The sequence below is a fragment of the Epinephelus lanceolatus genome, chromosome 18, assembly GCF_041903045.1.
Source record: "Epinephelus lanceolatus isolate andai-2023 chromosome 18, ASM4190304v1, whole genome shotgun sequence".
Lineage (NCBI taxonomy): Eukaryota > Metazoa > Chordata > Actinopteri > Perciformes > Serranidae > Epinephelus > Epinephelus lanceolatus.
In genome coordinates, this window is record NC_135751.1 from 37,380,509 (window position 1) to 37,398,466 (window position 17,958).

Consider the following 17,958-nt stretch of genomic DNA (forward strand, 5'->3'; position numbering starts at 1 on the left):
TCAGTATTTCGCAGCCTTTGTTTCAAATTCCCACAACAAAAGTGAGCACTGGACACCCAAGACCAGACATTTCCTATTATATGTTGTAGCGGGTTTGATCAATGCAGTGCAAGTTTTTGGCGTGCTAGTCAGAGCAGTCTGATGAATATTAAGAAATAAAGAACTAAAATAGTTGGATCAAACCATACAGAACAACCAGCAAACGATAATAATGCAGAACAGCACCCAGGCATAAATCAACAATTAAATCTTGGTATTTTTATTCGGGTGTAATAAAATTTTAAAATTGTAAATTGTAATAAAGCATTAAAAGTCCAACTTCTTTCAAACAGTGGTGTTTGGGTGAGACGCTGATTTAGTTGCAGTTATACAGCCGTCCAGTAGGGGACGAAAAACAAGGGGTCTAGAACTGCGGGTCTGAATCTGCAGTCTCCGGGTCTGCAGAGACATACTGTTGGGAGGAAGAAAAAACTCCTCCAACTTTCACTTTCGAAACGTCATCAAAGAGAGGAAATGAGATCACATTGCAGACAGAGGGTTGTGCTGTGGATAGATCCGCTCTGATCGGACTTGGAGAGACTCCCGCCTGTTTTAATCTGCTTTGTTTTTCTATGTGACACAGTACAGTGAGCTGCTGCGGCATTTTTACTTTAACTGTCTAAACCCTGAACTTTGGAGCAGGACAGTGTGCAGAGGGAGGAACTGCAGCGGAGGGAGGAACTGCAGCGGAGGGAGCCTCCATAAATCACTTTACTCAGTGCCACACTGTGGATGTGACACCTCCTGACCTGTGGAGCAGCTGTGGTCTCTCTGTGGTCTCTCTGTGGTCTCTCTGGTGTGTGTGCAGAGGTTTGGGTGGAGGTGGTTGCAGCCAGGAGCATGACGGAGCCGACGTTCTGGATGGAGAAGGAAGAACTCCTTCGGTTCTTCCGCCGCCATAAAACTGAACTGTCCTGCATGGAGAACCCGCACATCTTCCTCAGCCAGCTCAGAGATCACGACCTGATCCCGGAGGACAGATACCAGGTACGTTAGTGAGGTGTTACGCAGTTGTTGTTGTTGTGGTCTTCTTCCTCACACACCCTCAGATCGTCCCATGGGTGCTGCTTTGAATGGAAGGCGCGCCCGTCTCGTGATGGCGGGAACAGCGTGCAGGCTGCAGCAAACAGGAACACAGATTTTAATATCTCTGTAACAGAGGCAGACTGGAGATGAAACATGCATCTGAACTTTTGACTACAGTTGTGTCTGCCCGCCATATGTGCATGCATTCCTCGGGAGCGCGCTCAGTGTAAACTACCAGGCATTGTAGGGGAGACCGGGTCGGTTGTCACAGTATTGTTCAACAATACAATGGACAAACAAATGTCAGGTATAAAAGGAACACAACAACAACAACACATGGGAGCTGAAATAATAGTTAAAGTAAGAATGGAGAGTAGAAAACAACAACAACAACAACAACAAAAACAGTTCACTTCACATCAGAGGTTTCATCAAATATTTACTTGTAATATTCTAAAAATGTGCAACTTTGTTGTTGTTCAGAAGAGTAAAGCAGCAAAAGCTTTTGAAATCCTTGGTCATATTTTCCAGCAACAAAATCGTATCTTAAATGCCCCTGAAATGTTTTGCACTTTGCACCGGCATCGCACATTATTTATCCTACAAGTCATGACAACAACCCACAAACTGGCAAACTGTGCTGTTACAAGATGTAACCTTTGTCCAGCTTTTCACCTCATTCTTAAAGCAACACTTACTGGACATTTTACGCTTTTCTTTGTTTAGGTTAAAATGCTCTTGCACTCCACCCCCATTTTGTAGCAAAAACGCCTAAAATGACATATCCAAATTAAAATGACTGTAGCTTCTGAACCACTCTGGCTACATGCATGCATGAGGTCTTGCCAGAAAGAAAACTCCCTGAAGTTTCTTGTGAAAGTGTCAGAAACACTCTAGGTGATACAGAGACAGAGTAATGGGCCTCTGAAGTCAGTAAAAAATTAAAGATTTTGCCTAAAATAAAATAAAAAATGTATTTCAGGATGAAGAACTGTCTGTGGCTTCATCTGAGCAGGTAAATGACACTGTGGGGCTGTAGGCACACTATCAATGAACATTTGTTTCAAATTTGAAGAAGATTGCTCAAAGTATGACCATTCTACAGTGTTTTTTCCATGAAAAGATCCAGGTGGAGCTCCGAAAGAGTCACCAGTACTATCTAAAGTTAGCATTTACGGTATATTATAAAAAACTCATCAGTCATCACTGACCCTGGATAACTTTCAAAACTCCGGGGTTGTGTTTGACTGTGCATGACAGGTAACATTATGTTTAGTTTGCCTCTTAATGTAACAGGCTATAACGTTATTTATGACAACACAGCATCCAGCTAATGCTAATGGCTAACGTTAGCCTACTGTAGCGTAGCCTCTGAAACATTAACATTATCTTCCTTGTGCGTTTCCACTTACTAGTAACGTTAACGCTACTATCTAATGTTAGCACTGTAACCTTATTCCAAAACTTTTAAAACTCTGGGGTTGCGTTTGACTGTCTTGGTTGTCTTGGAGTAGGCCTTTGGAGGGAGGTGGAGTTGCAGGAGGAGGGGGGTGGGACTTTGGAGGGAGGCGGGAGTTGTGGATGTTCTAAGTGCTTTGTGAAATGCAAGAAAGGTAAGAGTAGCTTTAAGGGGGAGTGTGAAAAGGCCTTTTTTTGTTTAGGGTTTTGTTTGTGTTGTCGTTGTTAAGAAGATGCTCATTTTTAATGATGCAACATTTGATCAGGCAGACACGACATGTCAGTGCAAATGTTCTCTTTGTGTGTGTGTGTGCAGAAGGTGAGTCGCATGAAGAGTAAGAACAACATAAAAAGAGGCCTTTATGACATTCTGGACTGGCTGGAAAAAGAACAGTCAAAGCGCATCATAGACTTCTGGGACTGTGTCTTCACGGAGACCATCATGAACCAGTACCCCACCCTGCGACTGCTGCACAACAAACTCAAGGACGGTCAGACTCTTTTTTTAATTTTTTTTTTATGGTCATTAGACTGTTAATGATTGTAAATCTGCTTACTATTGAACTATTATAATTTATATTATATACTAAGACAGGTTTGTTTTTGTAAGATAGATATTTGGTATATATATTTACATGGTTTATAGTTGTGTGACAAAGTTAAATGGTAATAAAAACTATATGTAGAAAAGTCTAAGGTATAAGTTTATCTATAGGAAGTTGTCTCTCCTTTTCCGATGTGTAAATCAAATTAACTATACACTGACAATTTGCTTTTACATTATGCGTTTTATTATTTATAAATATTACTTTTTCCGTCTGTTGGCTTGCTGTATGTTCATGTCTTTTTTTTTTTATAAATAAGTAAAATAATAAAAAAAATAGTTAAAAAATAGTACAAATCTTAACATTTTAATCTCTGGGTTTTCATTTAAATCGCAGGGTCTTTCCATTTTTACCAACAACAACCAGAGAGTGATGAAACAGAGGAGTCAGATGAAGGGAAAAGGAAGAAGCTTTCGGCAGATGAGGACGGAGAGAAGAAGCAAGAAAACTCAGTAAAGAAGAGAAAACTAAGAAGTAGGAGCGCGTGCAATGAGGAGGAGGAGGAGGAGGAGGAGCAGGCCGGTCCGTCATCTCGACTGACTCCAAGGAAAAAGTCCAAGAAATTATGCTTCTGTAAGTCGACTCCCATTTAGGTTTTACTTTTCTAAACTCACTGGGTCTCATTCATGAAATGTTAGTAAATCTATGAGAAGATTTGCACCTTGGTACTAAAAACCTACTTCAGATTCATGAACGCAATGGGAACGTCAGAAATGATCACAGGCAGGTGTGCATGTTCATGAATACCAATCAATCGTAAATTGACAGCGCACTCCTGCTAGTCAGCAATTAGCATACATCCCGCCCATGAATAGCCAGTGACCACCATATAAGGAGGTGTTAAATACCTTGGACTATGGAGAAAGAGAAAGAAGAAAAAGAAAAACTTTTCCGACGCTGAGACTGAAGTTATTTCGGGTGAAGTGGAGTTAAGGAAAACATTGTATTTTCTTCTGTTGGTAGTGGTGTGACAGGAACAGGTAAATCAAAGGTCTGGCAGGAGGTAACAGGTGCCGTTAACTCCGTGTCTTCTGTTGTAAGAACCATCCAGCAAGTTAAATGAAAATGATTCAACATGAAATTTGATGCAAAAAATCCCACAAGTACGCACAAAAAACCCACAGGAAGCCGGTCACAGCTCTCTTCTGCAGATGAGCGCATTGCTTGCATCATTGCAGAAACCTCTGTGTCAGTTTGCCCTCAGCATTGTTTAAACCACTATTAAAACATCTTAATGCAGGCAGTCTGATGTCGGCATTAACCCACCGTTAAGTTTAACAACAAGTCCCTCCAACTCTCTGCTAGATTCTGATTTACCAGCTGCCCACAGCTCTTATTAAACCAAAACTCAATTTGAAATAATGTTTACGTCTCCCATGTCACAGCTCTGATAATTAAATTAAACAAAAATGACATGACATTGGTTTGTTACTTTATTCATTCAGAGAAAGGTGTTGTCCAGTTTTGTATCATTCAAATAACTCATATTTTAGAACCCTAATCTGAAGCTCAAATCCTGTAAATACCAACTAGTTTAACTAAATGTGTTACATTTCTTATCTCTTGTCATGTTTAACTTACTTGTTTCAAAGGCATCTGTGTATTGTGAACATAACAGAGCACAATACAAGCTAAAACTGTAACTTCTAATAAAGACAAGCAGCATTTATGTGCAATATCTTATTTACACGAGCACAACGAGCAGAAAGAAGCAGCTGTAGATCTTGTTAGTATCTACGAAAAGTCTGGAGCTACTAGCATATTGATATATGCAGAAGTACTCGTCGGTTTCCCTCTGCGTACAGTTTACACACAAATTTGTTCTGCTCACATTTGATGAACGAGACCCACTGTGTCTTTATGTTTGCTGCCTTTTAGCGCACTATCACTGTAAATTATGTCTTTGTAGTTTCTCATTTGTAACAAAGAAATCAAAGTTCTTTTTTTTTTTATTCTTCAGCGTCTCCCCTGAAGAAGGGACAGAAGAGTGACATTTGGACCTGGAACATCTACAAGACACAGCTGCCTGTGACCTGTGGACAGAAGGAGGGGACACTGGACAGACAAAGACTAGCTAAAGGTAGGCAAAAGTAAAGCTCAGTGACTGGAGGATTGATTATGAATAACAGCAGATGATTGATGGCTGACATGAACACTTTCCTTATTCTCTGAATTTCAGGGGAGAAGTGCATTGTGTTCAAGAAACAGTGGTTTACTCCTGGTGAATTTGAGAGGTTCGCGGGGAAGAAAAGTTTCAAGAACTGGAAGTTGAGCATTCGATGTCAGGGCACCCCACTGGAAAAACTTGTAAAGGTTTGTTGAAAAGTGAATTTGAAATACATGTGGAACACGACTGCGTGACACAACTTGCTTTTCTCTAAAGCAGCAGTGTGTAGGATTTAGTGGCTTCAAGTTAGAATCCTTTAGTGTTCATTGTTCAGGCGGTTTTTACTTGGAGCCTTGTCAAATAAATCCAAACCTATATGACTGGACCGTGTGGGACTTTAATTGAAAGGACAGACACAGGAAATGTCCACGCTCAGCAGTCAGACAGGAGTCAGGTTAATTTCCAGGGCTGGTACCTGCGGTTATTCCACAGGCTACAGCTCATTCTAAGATAAGGAAAACACAATGATTCTTATTTTCAGGTGATTTTACACTAAAGAAAACATACTTATTATGATATATTCAATCTTTGCTAATATACCCCCCTAAATCCTACACACTGGACCTTTAACGTTGGTCATGTTAGCATGCCTTGTTGGATATCTTTACAGACAGGTTGTTGTGGAAATATTATTTTCTGTTTTTGAATTTCACTGCAGGAAGGTCACCTGAAGGCAGCAAATTACAAAAGAGGGTGTAAAAAGGTAAGAACAAGAATTGATGAAAATACATTCAAACTTTGTGGTGTATCTTCTTGTTATTGGTGCTGCTGATCTGAGCCGTATCCATTTTATATCTCTTTGCTAGGCCAAGAGGTCACTGGTGCTGGATGATCATTCCATAACAGGTCAGTGGTGGTTGAAGGACCTTAAAGCGTACTTAGGCCCAATCCCAATACCCCCCCTTGTCCACTACCCCTTAGCCCTTGGTCTTACCCCTAGCCATTTCCCAGTATCCCTTGGCCCTCGAAATGAAGCAACAAGGGGTAGGGGTTGAAATCCTTCCCTAGGAATTGGGACACCACTCACTACGTCACTGTGTCGGTTACGTTCACACATATGTAACTATTTTAAACAGGAGGCTGCGAGCCATCTACATTTCCAACCAGCATCTACAATGGAGTCTCCAGTTGAGCTCATCCAAACTATCGTGTTTACATTATTCATCATGCTTTGTTTGATGAACAACAGATGACAGGGGACTTCTGCTAGCTAGCTAACCAGCTAACATTACGAGGCAGCATAGTTATACTAGCTGGCGTGTTATCCTAATGTGAAAAATCCGACAATTTTTGCAGAACAGGACAGATGACAGATGCCAGATAGCGCGAGCTAGCTAGCTAGCCAACAAGCAACCTGACGACGGTAACGTTAGCTATGTATGAACTTTTCTCCCTGTCTCTTGCTTGGTGGTAGCCATGGCGACGTCGACCCCTCGCTGGCAAGTCAGCATCTGAAATCCCTCGCTCCGAAGGGCTAGTTTCATACCCACTACTCCTCGTTATGCCCCCTACACGCAAAAAGGAATTGGGACACCACTACCCCTCGCGGGAACGTACAAATGTAGGGGTAGGGCTAAGGGGGGGTACTGGGACAGGCCCTTAAAAGTAAAAGTACAGATGTCTTACCAGGATATGACTCTAGCAGAAGTTAAAGTCACTTACTAGAATACCGTTAAACTTCCATTAGTAGCCCGGGCTATTATTTACTTAAAGCACAGGCCTCTAATTGAGACAGGCCTTTATTTGTCAAAATGTGTAGCCACACCGGGCTACTGAAAGGGACGAGATGTTTAATTTGGACCAGGCTTTTAATTGAAGTTGCTGAAAGTAAAAGTACAAGTAAATGCTGTTAATAAAAAAGCAAGCGCTCAGAATTCTGAGGATCATCAAGTTTATTTCTGAGCCTGTACACCACCTTACAAATGGAGTGTACACTACACTTGAAGAAAAACAAGGTCTTCTTAAAAACATTTAGCATTTAAAAGCATTTAAAGAAAACTTTTGACTATCCAGGGCTGACACACTGCAGTCACAAACCTTTATCTCTTTGAATCATTACTCGCCCTCTCTCTTGTGGGACGCCATTTTCTGCTTTCATCGTGAAGCCGATCTCATTGAGTGGAAATTAGTCGCTAGCATGTAGCATCTAATCTAACGTGCAGTCTAGACTTGACTGTAAATCCAAACTTAACTTTGGCTTGCAGAAATGTAGTGTAGTTAGGGCTGCTTCCAACTAAGAATTTTCCTAGTCGACCAATAGTCGTCATTTAGAGCCATTAGTCGACTAGTCTCCTGCATGTTTCTGATATGAATGTAATGATTAAATGATATATTTTGGTGGTTTGAGTTGAAGGTGTGAGAAAGAATAGTATCAGTAACATTGTTAACACTGTGCTACATTACAGAGAAATACAAAACCGTACTAATGAACCTTCATTAATATAGGCCTATATTTTATCTCCAAGTGCACGTCACACACTGAGCGAGCCGCCTGTTAATGACGCTGTGGGCTAATGGGCATGTAGCTACTTCCATGTTTCAGATGATACGTCACGTTTGTAGTCGACCAATGAAGATGAGTTTACATATCACCTTGGGTTCGTCCTTCACCTTCTCAAAATGATCCCACACTTTGGATTTCCTGCCCAACATGTTATTAACTAGCCTGTGGAATAATGAGGCAGAAATCATTGACATATACAAGCAACAGAAACATGGCTGTTCACCTCCTCCTTCTCTTTTTTTTTTTTTTAGTGTCTGATGAAGAAGAAGATGAAGACGAGGACAGCGAGCAGGACAAGGAAGACCAGGTTTCATCAAGCAGCAAAGAAAGTTCCACAGATGACACAGGTGCTGGTTTCTACAAAGTGATATTCAGGCTTAAAACACATTTATGCTCACAATAGAAATAACTGAAGATATGTATCCTGTCCTCATGTTAGTCATACTTTAAACATGTCCGTTACAGATGATGAAAGACAGACGGAGGAACGGCCTCAGCAGCAGCCACAAACCAGTACAACAAGACATGACCGTGGCAGGAAGGAGTTCAGTGTTACATGTGGAGCTTTATCTGCGACATTACACAGAAATCGGTTTGCATCAGGTAACTGTCTCCCACTGTACACAAAGTCGCGAAATACACTCAGTGGCCACTTTATTAGGTACACCTTGCTGGCACCAAGTTGGACCTCCTTCTTAATTCTTGGTGTCATAGACTCAACAAGGTGCTGGAAACATTCCTCAGAGATTTTGGTCCATATTGACATGATGACATCACACAGTTGCTGCAGATTTGTCGGCTGCACATCCATGATGAGAATCTCCCGTTCCAGCACATCCCAAAGGTGCTCTATTGGACTGAGATCTGGTGACTGTGGAGGCCATTGGAGTACAGTGAACTCATTGTCATGTTTGAGATGATGTGAGCTTTGTGACATGGTGCGTTATCCTGCTGGAAGTAGCCATCACAAGATGGGTACACTGTGGTCATAAAGGGATGGTGATTGGCTGAATAGCGCAGCAGTTGAACATGTGCACCTCATAAAGTGGCCAGTGAGTGTATGTGTATCTGCACAACCTGTTTATTGTGTGGGTGTGTCACTCTAGTGATAAGGTGTAATGAAATGTGTCCTAACCAGCTGACTCTAAACTCACCACCAGGGACTCGTGGGAAGAGTCTTCGTACTGAGACGAGCTGGATGACTCCGGAAGAGTTTGTGAAGGAGGCGTCGTGTCCAGATGCAGATGCCACCTGGAGGAAGGACATCCTGTATGAAGGGGAACCACTCAGCATCCTCATAGAGGTGACCATGATCAGGGTGATGTGTTATTATAAAGTGTGTGTCTCTGTGTTTCTGACAGAAGCACAGGATTGTACAGAGCCTAAAAGACCTAAAGTACAGTCTGAGACAAAGAGAACGACACTGCTGATTTGTCTTTTCAGGCAGACATCTTGAAGATCCACTCACTGCTGTGTAAATGCGGACTGTGCAAACCAGATAGTGAAGACCTGGTGAGTTTGTTGATCAGTCAGTTTCAGACAAGCAGCATTTCCTCATTCCACACTCATCTTTGTTCTGCATAAACAATGTGATGGCCATTGCTGATGTTCGTTTTTGAGTTGCTGTTGTGTCTTTTTGGCAGGATGATCAGAAAAACGACGATGAGTGTTGCGTCTGTAAAGGTGCAGGAGAAGAAGAGTTGGTGGAGTGTGACCACTGCCCTCGCTCCTTCCACCAGAGATGTCACCTGCCTCATGTAGAGGACGACATTTTAGGGTGAGCTTTGATCAGAAACAGAAGACAACCAAAACAGGAAACATTTTTATGTGATCTCAGTTTATTCTTTTCATTGAAACTGAAAGAGATAGAGGTAGACCAGTGGGATTTTATATTTATACTAGATTTATATTAGATTTTTTATTTATACTCATGTGGCAGACCCTACGCCGTAGCATACAAATGTGACCTTCGCCATTGTGAGCGTTTATACTTGTGCGGTGGTGTGTCTGTGTTACTCTGCAGTTACACCTCTAAAACACTAGTCAGCGGTGGAGGTTTCTGTGAAGTACTGTAAAGTTTAGTTGATTCAAAACACACATTAAACACACATTAAACATGGCTTAATAGAGACAGTTTCAAACAGAAGTACACAAATCAGCTTCACTACAACTGGCAGCATTCACAGACAAACACTTGTCTTTATCTGGACACATTTTCCCCACAAATACAACATGCTAACGTTATTAGCACAAGCCTATGGCATTTTACATTGTAAAAATTAGCCTAGCGGCTAGCAGACTTCTCTCTACTCATATAAAACCAGAGACAACAGCAACATTTGACAAAGGTAACGGCACATAATTTGGCTCCATTACAACTCACAAGGTTCACTGACAAAACAACTGTCTTATACTAAACACGTTTTCCAAACAAGTACAACATGCTAACGTTATTAGCACAAGCCTACGGCGTTTTACATTGTATTAGTGACGAGCGGAGATTTCCTCTTAACAGACTTAAAATGTTATTTTTGTGGAGGCTTTATTGTCTTCGCAATTTATTGTTTCTTATCTGTGAAATTAAAGTAAATAAAATATTTGTTTCCACTGAGGGAAATGGTTTCAGCTTACAGAAATAGACAGGAGGTCTGCGTCGCTAAATTTCTGGGGAGGTGCATGTCAGGCTATGGCTTAAGGAACGCCGTCGGTTCAACGCAGAAGTATAGATTCCGCCTTAAACTCAAGGAATGGCTGATTAGAATTTGTTGGTCAGAGGTCAAGGTCACTGCTGCTGGACCAAAAATCCTCAGGTAAACACTGTAGCTATATCATTGTGATAAGGTGATATGTAAATATTGTGCTTCCAGCTTGTATCGCTGCCCCCAAACGGGCAAAAATCACTTAATCCATGTTCAAGCTCTGATTTATTCCATCTTAATAATTAATGTTTTTCTCATTAAAAATGCAGGTAGCAGTAGCTGCAGTGGATATACTCCTATGCTGTTGGGAAACTTCCTATTAAACTCTCCAACTTTCATAAGCAAACTCCTCTATGTTGGTCTCTTCTTTATAAGCAGAAGTATTCTCCTCACAAATGTGTTTATGGAGCAGAGCCAATATACGTATAGAAATGAGTCCATTTTCTTTGAACATTGGTTTAACAGCAACATTCTGCTTGTGACGCAACTATTTGACAACTTTTGTATTCACGTAGTGATTTCAAAGACAGTATTCCTGTCTCCCAACGTGAGTAACACTGTAGTAAATGCACTGCTAACTGGCATCATATTAATCAGACATTCACTTATTCCAAGAACAGTACTGCTAAATATAATTGGACAGGTCAGACTCTTGATGGTGAGACATGTAGTCCTGTATTCACTCTTCCTTCCTGCCCAACAAAACCAAAGAGCTGCTTTTTAGGGTTATAGATAGATATTATCCAGAGAATTCTGTTATTTATAAATACATCCCTGATATAACTGACAAATGCACCTTCTGTAACAATATGGTAGAAACATTATAACACTTACTCTCTCAATATGTACACTGATTTACTGTTGGACATTTCGACAGGAACATTTCACTCAAAGAACCTGCTCTCTTAATAATTTTTTTTTTTTTTTTAAATGTTTTTTCCCCCAAAAAATAAACAATATATAATTAATTTGCTCATTATCTTGGCTAATTTTTGTCATCATAAAACAAAATACTTTTTTGTAAAATTGCCCTCATATCCTTTTAAGAATCCCGCTGGGGTCGATGTCAGCAAAGGCATGTGGTTGCTAGAGGTTCCCACCACCGAACCAAACGGGATCAGATTCCTCAGGGGGCTTCAGGATAAGACAGTAGCCCCTTTTACACTGCCAGATTTTCCGCAAATGTGGGGCCGTTTGGCCGGCAAGCTGCAAGCCGGAGCCGGATTGGCGAGTTGATCCGAGCCGCCCAATTTTCCGCTTCGTAGGGTAGACATATTGGTGGAACCTTTTTAGTTTAAACAGACAGAGACGGCCTTCCGCCATGGGAGGAGCTGTTGATGACTTATGGGAGGAGCTGTTGATCACGCCGCACGTGTGAGCCACTGGCGGTGGATAAACAGGAAACAGCTGATAGCAGGAATTAGCGAGCAGCTAGTAACAAGAGGGAAACACAAACCTGACAGACACTGTAAAGATGAGCAACTGAGGAGACAAGGAATTGCGAGCCCTCCTTGCCCTCACAAACGAAGAGGCCATTAACGGGCAGATGACGGGGACGGTGAAGTGATTTTGCTTTTATACTGCCAATGCTGAAAAAAGACTGATTGGGCTTTCCTGCAAATTTGCACAATGACCTATGGCTAAGCCACGCCCCCCTCCACTCACTCGGACAAACAATTAACATTCAGTGACGGGCGCTATGGCAGGTGTCACAATACATGGCATTTCACAGGAGACAATTGATGATTTTTGGGGACATAACGATCAGATGTCATTACCCATGTTTCCATCAGCCTGTTTAGATGCGCATCTAGAAGTATCACATCGGAAAATTATGATGGAAACGCCAAAATCCCCTGATTCGCACAAACTAAAATACGCTCGCTATAGCCGGGTTTTGGTTGATTAAAAAAAAATGTTGATTCGCAAAACGAGATGGAAACAGTTATGTTCGAATTAAGTCTGACGTAGTGCACCTCTCTCCATGGTGATATCCACACTCTGGGTCGGGAAGGTGGTAATGCATTTACAAGCTGGTTGCCAACCGCCAGGAAACGTAGAAGAAGAAGAATGCGAGACTTGTTTTGTTTCCGGTTCTATGGAAAACTCGCGCGAGTTCGTAGTTTTCACCAAAGTCTGTACATTTAATGGAAACACACAGGATTCGTATTTCTTTTAATGCACATTTCCCAATGATTCAAATCACTTTTGGATGGAAACATAGCTAGTGAAAAGTAACCAAAATGGCCTAAACTACGCATTGGAGGGATATATTCATCATTTTATTGTTGAGAAGGTCGATGAAAAGCTTACCATCAAAGACAACAAGTTAAAGTGCCACTGAAGTTAAGGTTTTTGGCTCAGAATATGAGAAAAGGATAACGGCCTTTTTACCATCTTTACCAAGAGTGTCTCTCCGTTAGTTTGGTGCTACAGTATTTACACTGAATCATTCAGCAGAACGTTTGCCAACCTTTGTTATCTCTGCCATTACAGATAAGTTAATGAAGCTAAGCTCCAGAAGTTAACGTTAGCTTAACTAGAGCCCTTTGGACAACAGCTAACAATGATGTACGATCACCAAAGTACAAAACTAGAACAAAATAGGCTAATGAACTCCCAGCAAACAAGGTGACATGATGAACAACGCAGCTAGAAGCTAACGTTAGGCTAACTTTAGCTAACGTTAACTAGAGATGTTAAAGATAACTTTATATTTCTTTCCAGCAAAGTGACAATATGTTGCCTCAAACACAATGTTGACTTACCTTAGAACAGATGTAGACATCATTGTTAATCTTATTCACGTTGAGTTGATGTTGTGGTCTAACGTTACCACACAGCTTTATCCAAAGGAGACACTTTTCTCGGTTGAGATGTGGTTTAAAGTGTAAAAAATACACCTGGTCGCCCAGCCTCTCAGGATACCTTGTGTCAGAGTTGCATGTACCCCATGCACACCGTTTGACCATTTTTAAACTTCAAATCTCAGAAAAAGCTCATAAAACCGAACAAAACTGACTTTCTGTAATGCATTTCAATGGACGTCCAGGCAGAGAATGTCCGAGTGTATGGGAATGGCTATACGCACTGTGATTGGCTCATTGCGTTTGAGGGCGGGACTTTGCCATAGGTCAATTCCTATCTAAAAGGGGCTAGTAACCCTGGAATCTGAGCCAAGTCCTCAACGGTGCACGTCTCAAGCCCGTTGGAGACGGGAGGTTCAAGACGTAAAAGCGAATTCTTCTGTCCTTTTAAGAATTCAGATTTATATATATCATAAAACAATATCAAACTTAAAATTATGTAATAAAAAACTGACTGAAACAATTGATTTATGCATATCTTACAATTTTATAACCAATTAGGTAAACCCTGTGTGTGTGTGTTTTCATTGTGTTCATTTGTGTTTTTTATTATTATTATTAATTATTTATTTATTTATTTTTTACTTTTGTTTTGTATTTATCACTAAGAGTGTGCCTATTACATTGTTTTCATTTATGATGTATGGTCATTGCTCTCCACCTTATGTGCAAAGTGAATGTAACGACCAAAGTAGCATCAGTGGAGTCAGGGAGATGCCTATTTCAGCAGACTTTAAATTTACTAGCTCATCAAATGACATGTTATACAAACTGAGTCAATAAATCTCTACCTTTGTAACATGTTCCACCCGTCCTGTGTCAGTGGGATTAACGTGGTTAAAATGAAACACAAATTAAAAGCATCTATATATCTATATTCTGTTCAGGATGGGTACTTCTCAGATGTTTTATATGTATGTATTAATATATTTTGTTTGTGTGTGTGTGAGCAGGGACGACAGACCATGGATGTGCACATTCTGTGTATTCAGAACCTCTCAGTCGTGGCTTTACCCAGATCAGCAGAAGAAGGAAGAAGTCGTGTCTCGCCAGATATCCCAACGCATGCTGGTGAGCACGCCGTCTGACTCTGTGCCCTCACATCGTAACGCCTGCCTCTCTGACACACCGCCGCCTCTCACCTCCTCTTCTCTTACATCAACAGCAATGCCAGTATCTCCTCCTGTATCTGTGCAGTGCTGATGGGGAACAAATATTTGCCACCAACCCATGCCTCTACGTGAGTCTCTGTCTTGCTCCTCTCATGCACCTGTTTACTGTCTTCATATTTGTGGGAAATAATACAGATAAAGAGGAATGACGCTGTCCTCAGGTGCTTATGATGGTCTGAAGCTCATGTAAACACACAAAGTTGTTGCAGAGTGTTGAGTATTTCATTCATTTCTGCTCGGCACCCACAGTTGCAAGATTACTCCACTGTGATCAAGACTCCCATGTGGCTCGGTAAAGTTGCAGACAAACTCCAGGAGCAACTCTACCAGACGGTTGGAGAGTTTGTGTCCGACGTCCAGCTCATTTTCAACAACTGTGCCACGTACAACCGAGTAAGTAACAAGAGAGAACCTCACACAATCTCACTTCAAAAGGTCCGAACTATTCCTTTAAAAAAAGGAGGTTTTCATCAACAGTTAAGTACATGTTTTAAGTATGTGTTTTAGTGACATGGACTGTTGTGTTCTTTTGCAGGACAACGCTGAATTCCTTGCCAAGGGCAACGGACTGAAGGAGTTATTTGATCGAGAATTTAAAAGTGTGTTCAACATCAGTAATAACTGATGACGGGTAAACGGTGTTCCGTTTTCAAACTCAGTAACTTTTTGGGATAGGTTAAGAAATGATGATGTAATGAGCCCTGTGGTATATGTCTTTCTGACTGATGCCTCTGCTGCAGTCACAGTATTTCAGAATAATAATAAGAGGTAAAGGTACTTTAACTGGAATTAAGTCAGACAGAAATGATCCAGTATTACTTGAGGTCTTTTTGCGGTAAGGATACCTGCAGTGACAGAGCTGTTAGTGGCCGAGTTGCATTGTGGGTAATGTAGCCGCCAGGTTTTTCATGGATGCAAATTGTCACTGGAATAATAATAATAGGACAATATCTGTTGTTCTGATTTTGATCCAGTGTTACAGGAGAGTAATGCTGAATGAGCAGAGCACTCAGGTTACTGAACTTTTAAAAAATACTGTAGTTTGATTAAAGTGAGTGTCACTACCAGGGCTGGGTTAAAATAATCGATTCATCCAATCCAAATCGATCGTCATTTGAATGACACTGTATCGATTCATAAAATCCCAGATTGATCTTTTAATATATATGTTTCCCCACAGATGTGTGAAGCTTTAACCACGTTAATCTCGCCATTAGTAAACGAGCCGCGGCGCTTAATTATTAACTTTCAAAGTCTTGAGAAGCTCTGAAGTTACCAGCTCCTTTATCTGTAACTGTAACTGTGTCATTTATTATCATGCTGCAGCAGCCTGCTGTGTGTGCGTCGGTCCTGCTGCGCCACTTCTAAGGGCTTTAACGCCTGGGAAACGTGAGGTCGGATTCTTGGGACTACTTTTGTGCCTTTTTTTTTTTATGCAAGCTTTCACGAGCGTGAGGGCAGGTTGCGTCTGAGGTTGCTAAGCAACCTTAAGCACCGAATCATATTCTGTTCACCTGAAATCCTGAGTGCAGAGCTGATCTTTCTTCCAGGAGCTGTTTATAAGTGTGTAGGCCTGTTGTCTATGGGACAGATGTAAAGCTCTGGGTGGCCCTGCACTAACATGATCAACTTCATATTTATCACAGGCTGATATTTAGGGGTGAAGTGAAAGATATCTGCCGGCTGTGATTTGTTGTCACATGACATGGTGCATGCTGCTGCGTTCCTCAAGTTAAACTCTCAGTTTATCTCAGGGCGCAGCCGTCACACCCTGAAAAATGGGCGGTCAGGAACGCGTGCATGGTGCAACGGCGTCTATATTGAAAACAGTGAATTTGAGGGCTCAAAAAACGCAGCATGTGTACGGCCCCTTTCGCACACACAAATACTGAGTAGAGATGTTGGGGTGGAGACAGAAAAGTGAAGTTAACTTGAGCTGAGGACAGGACAATACAGCTGATCAGCAACATGTAAACATGAAGAAAACATGAAGTGATATCTCAGTCTGCTCTGTCTGCAGTCTCTCGTCTACCGCCACTGATATTATGTAATAAACAAGCACAGACACTTTACAGCTAATAGCAAATTGTTACTAACAAGCTGAAACAACAACAAATTTTTATGTCTCAGGGTTTAGCTCAGTTTGTCTTGTATCTTAAAACTTACCAGTGGTCATGTGACCTGTGGTCATGTGACCTGCAGGTAGTGAGTCTCCTCAGCAGCAGAGAGGACAGCAGGACTGATACTGACTGATGTCTGTGTTCTTTATTCTTCCTAAACTTCACTCAGTATTGTGATGTCAGGAATATGATTTATTTTATTGACATTTTTATTCTGTTTCCAGTGAGACATTAAGTTTATATTGTGACTTTGCTGTTTTAATATTGCTGTTGTTGCTCTAGAAACATTTAGTTTTAAAATATTCACTTTTAATTCTGTTCTGAATTTATTCTTTTTTAACAATAATTCCTTGTACATTTCGCACTATTAGTTCTCTGAGAATCTCTTTCACATACTAGCAAAAATTGGTATTGTAACTGAAATATCCCCAATCGAATCGATATCAAATAGAATCGAATTGAATCGGGACCTTGTGAATCTAAATGGAATCTATTCAGGAAATCAGTGGCGATACTCAGCCCTAGTCACTACAGTACTTGTGAACAGTGAACTTATCATTTTGGGATGATCCTCAGCACATGATGAGATTTCAGAACAGCTGAAACTGCTTATAGTGATCACGGGTCATATTGATGACTATACACAGACGATTATTATGATTATTTTCTTTATTTCTCACACAGGTTACCATCTCATTGACATGTGCAGTCTATATTTATGACATGAATATACAATCAAAAGCACAGCTTTGCTATTTACTGAATTTTATTGACTGTTTAAAATACAGCACAACTGTTTCATTCCATGACCGGGCATTATCACATGACGAGGTCGGCTTTAATCGCAGGTGCTTTCCCTGTGTGTATTCATTTTCTGTCTCCATTACTAGCAGCTGTAAAATGACTTTCTTTTATTTGTCATGAATTCAATGTGCACGCAACACCAGCCTCAGGTGGTCGGTAAAGTAAAATAATAGTAATACATTTACCCTAGGTTTAAAAGGATAGTGCACCCAAAAAAGGAAATTCAGCCATTATCTACTCACCCAAAAAAAAACACATAATTGAAACCACAAAATATCTCCATACTGCTCTAACTGCCTCTCTGTGCAAAAGCACGTGAACACACATGAAGGCGGTGCCCATGTCTCACGGTCTCGCGCAAGCGCACACGTGAACGCGGTCCACAGAGAAGCAGTCAGAGCTACAGGCTACAGTGAGACTAAAAACAGAGTTCAAATGACGTTTTTCCAAACAACTTTTTATGTCGGGGCTTCAGGACACTTGGATCACTACGGACGA

General features: G+C 41.1%; 1 protein-coding gene across 1 annotated transcript in view; it reads left to right on the forward strand.

The window, feature by feature from the left end:
- The first annotated feature begins 519 nt into the window (after nt 1-519).
- Nucleotides 520-17,958, forward strand: part of LOC144458571 (uncharacterized) — a 40,136-nt gene continuing 22,697 nt past the window's right edge. Inside the window, exons 1-16 of the mRNA XM_078161059.1 lie at nt 520-1,026; nt 2,840-3,014; nt 3,465-3,701; nt 5,089-5,208; nt 5,308-5,441; nt 5,954-5,998; nt 6,102-6,141; nt 8,050-8,145; nt 8,264-8,401; nt 8,959-9,101; nt 9,242-9,310; nt 9,442-9,575; nt 14,318-14,435; nt 14,530-14,604; nt 14,786-14,929; nt 15,072-15,150. Of these exons, the coding sequence (XP_078017185.1) occupies nt 880-1,026; nt 2,840-3,014; nt 3,465-3,701; nt 5,089-5,208; nt 5,308-5,441; nt 5,954-5,998; nt 6,102-6,141; nt 8,050-8,145; nt 8,264-8,401; nt 8,959-9,101; nt 9,242-9,310; nt 9,442-9,575; nt 14,318-14,435; nt 14,530-14,604; nt 14,786-14,929; nt 15,072-15,150 (1,894 nt within the window). The 5' untranslated portion in view covers nt 520-879. The remainder of the gene's footprint in view (nt 1,027-2,839; nt 3,015-3,464; nt 3,702-5,088; nt 5,209-5,307; nt 5,442-5,953; nt 5,999-6,101; nt 6,142-8,049; nt 8,146-8,263; nt 8,402-8,958; nt 9,102-9,241; nt 9,311-9,441; nt 9,576-14,317; nt 14,436-14,529; nt 14,605-14,785; nt 14,930-15,071; nt 15,151-17,958) is intronic.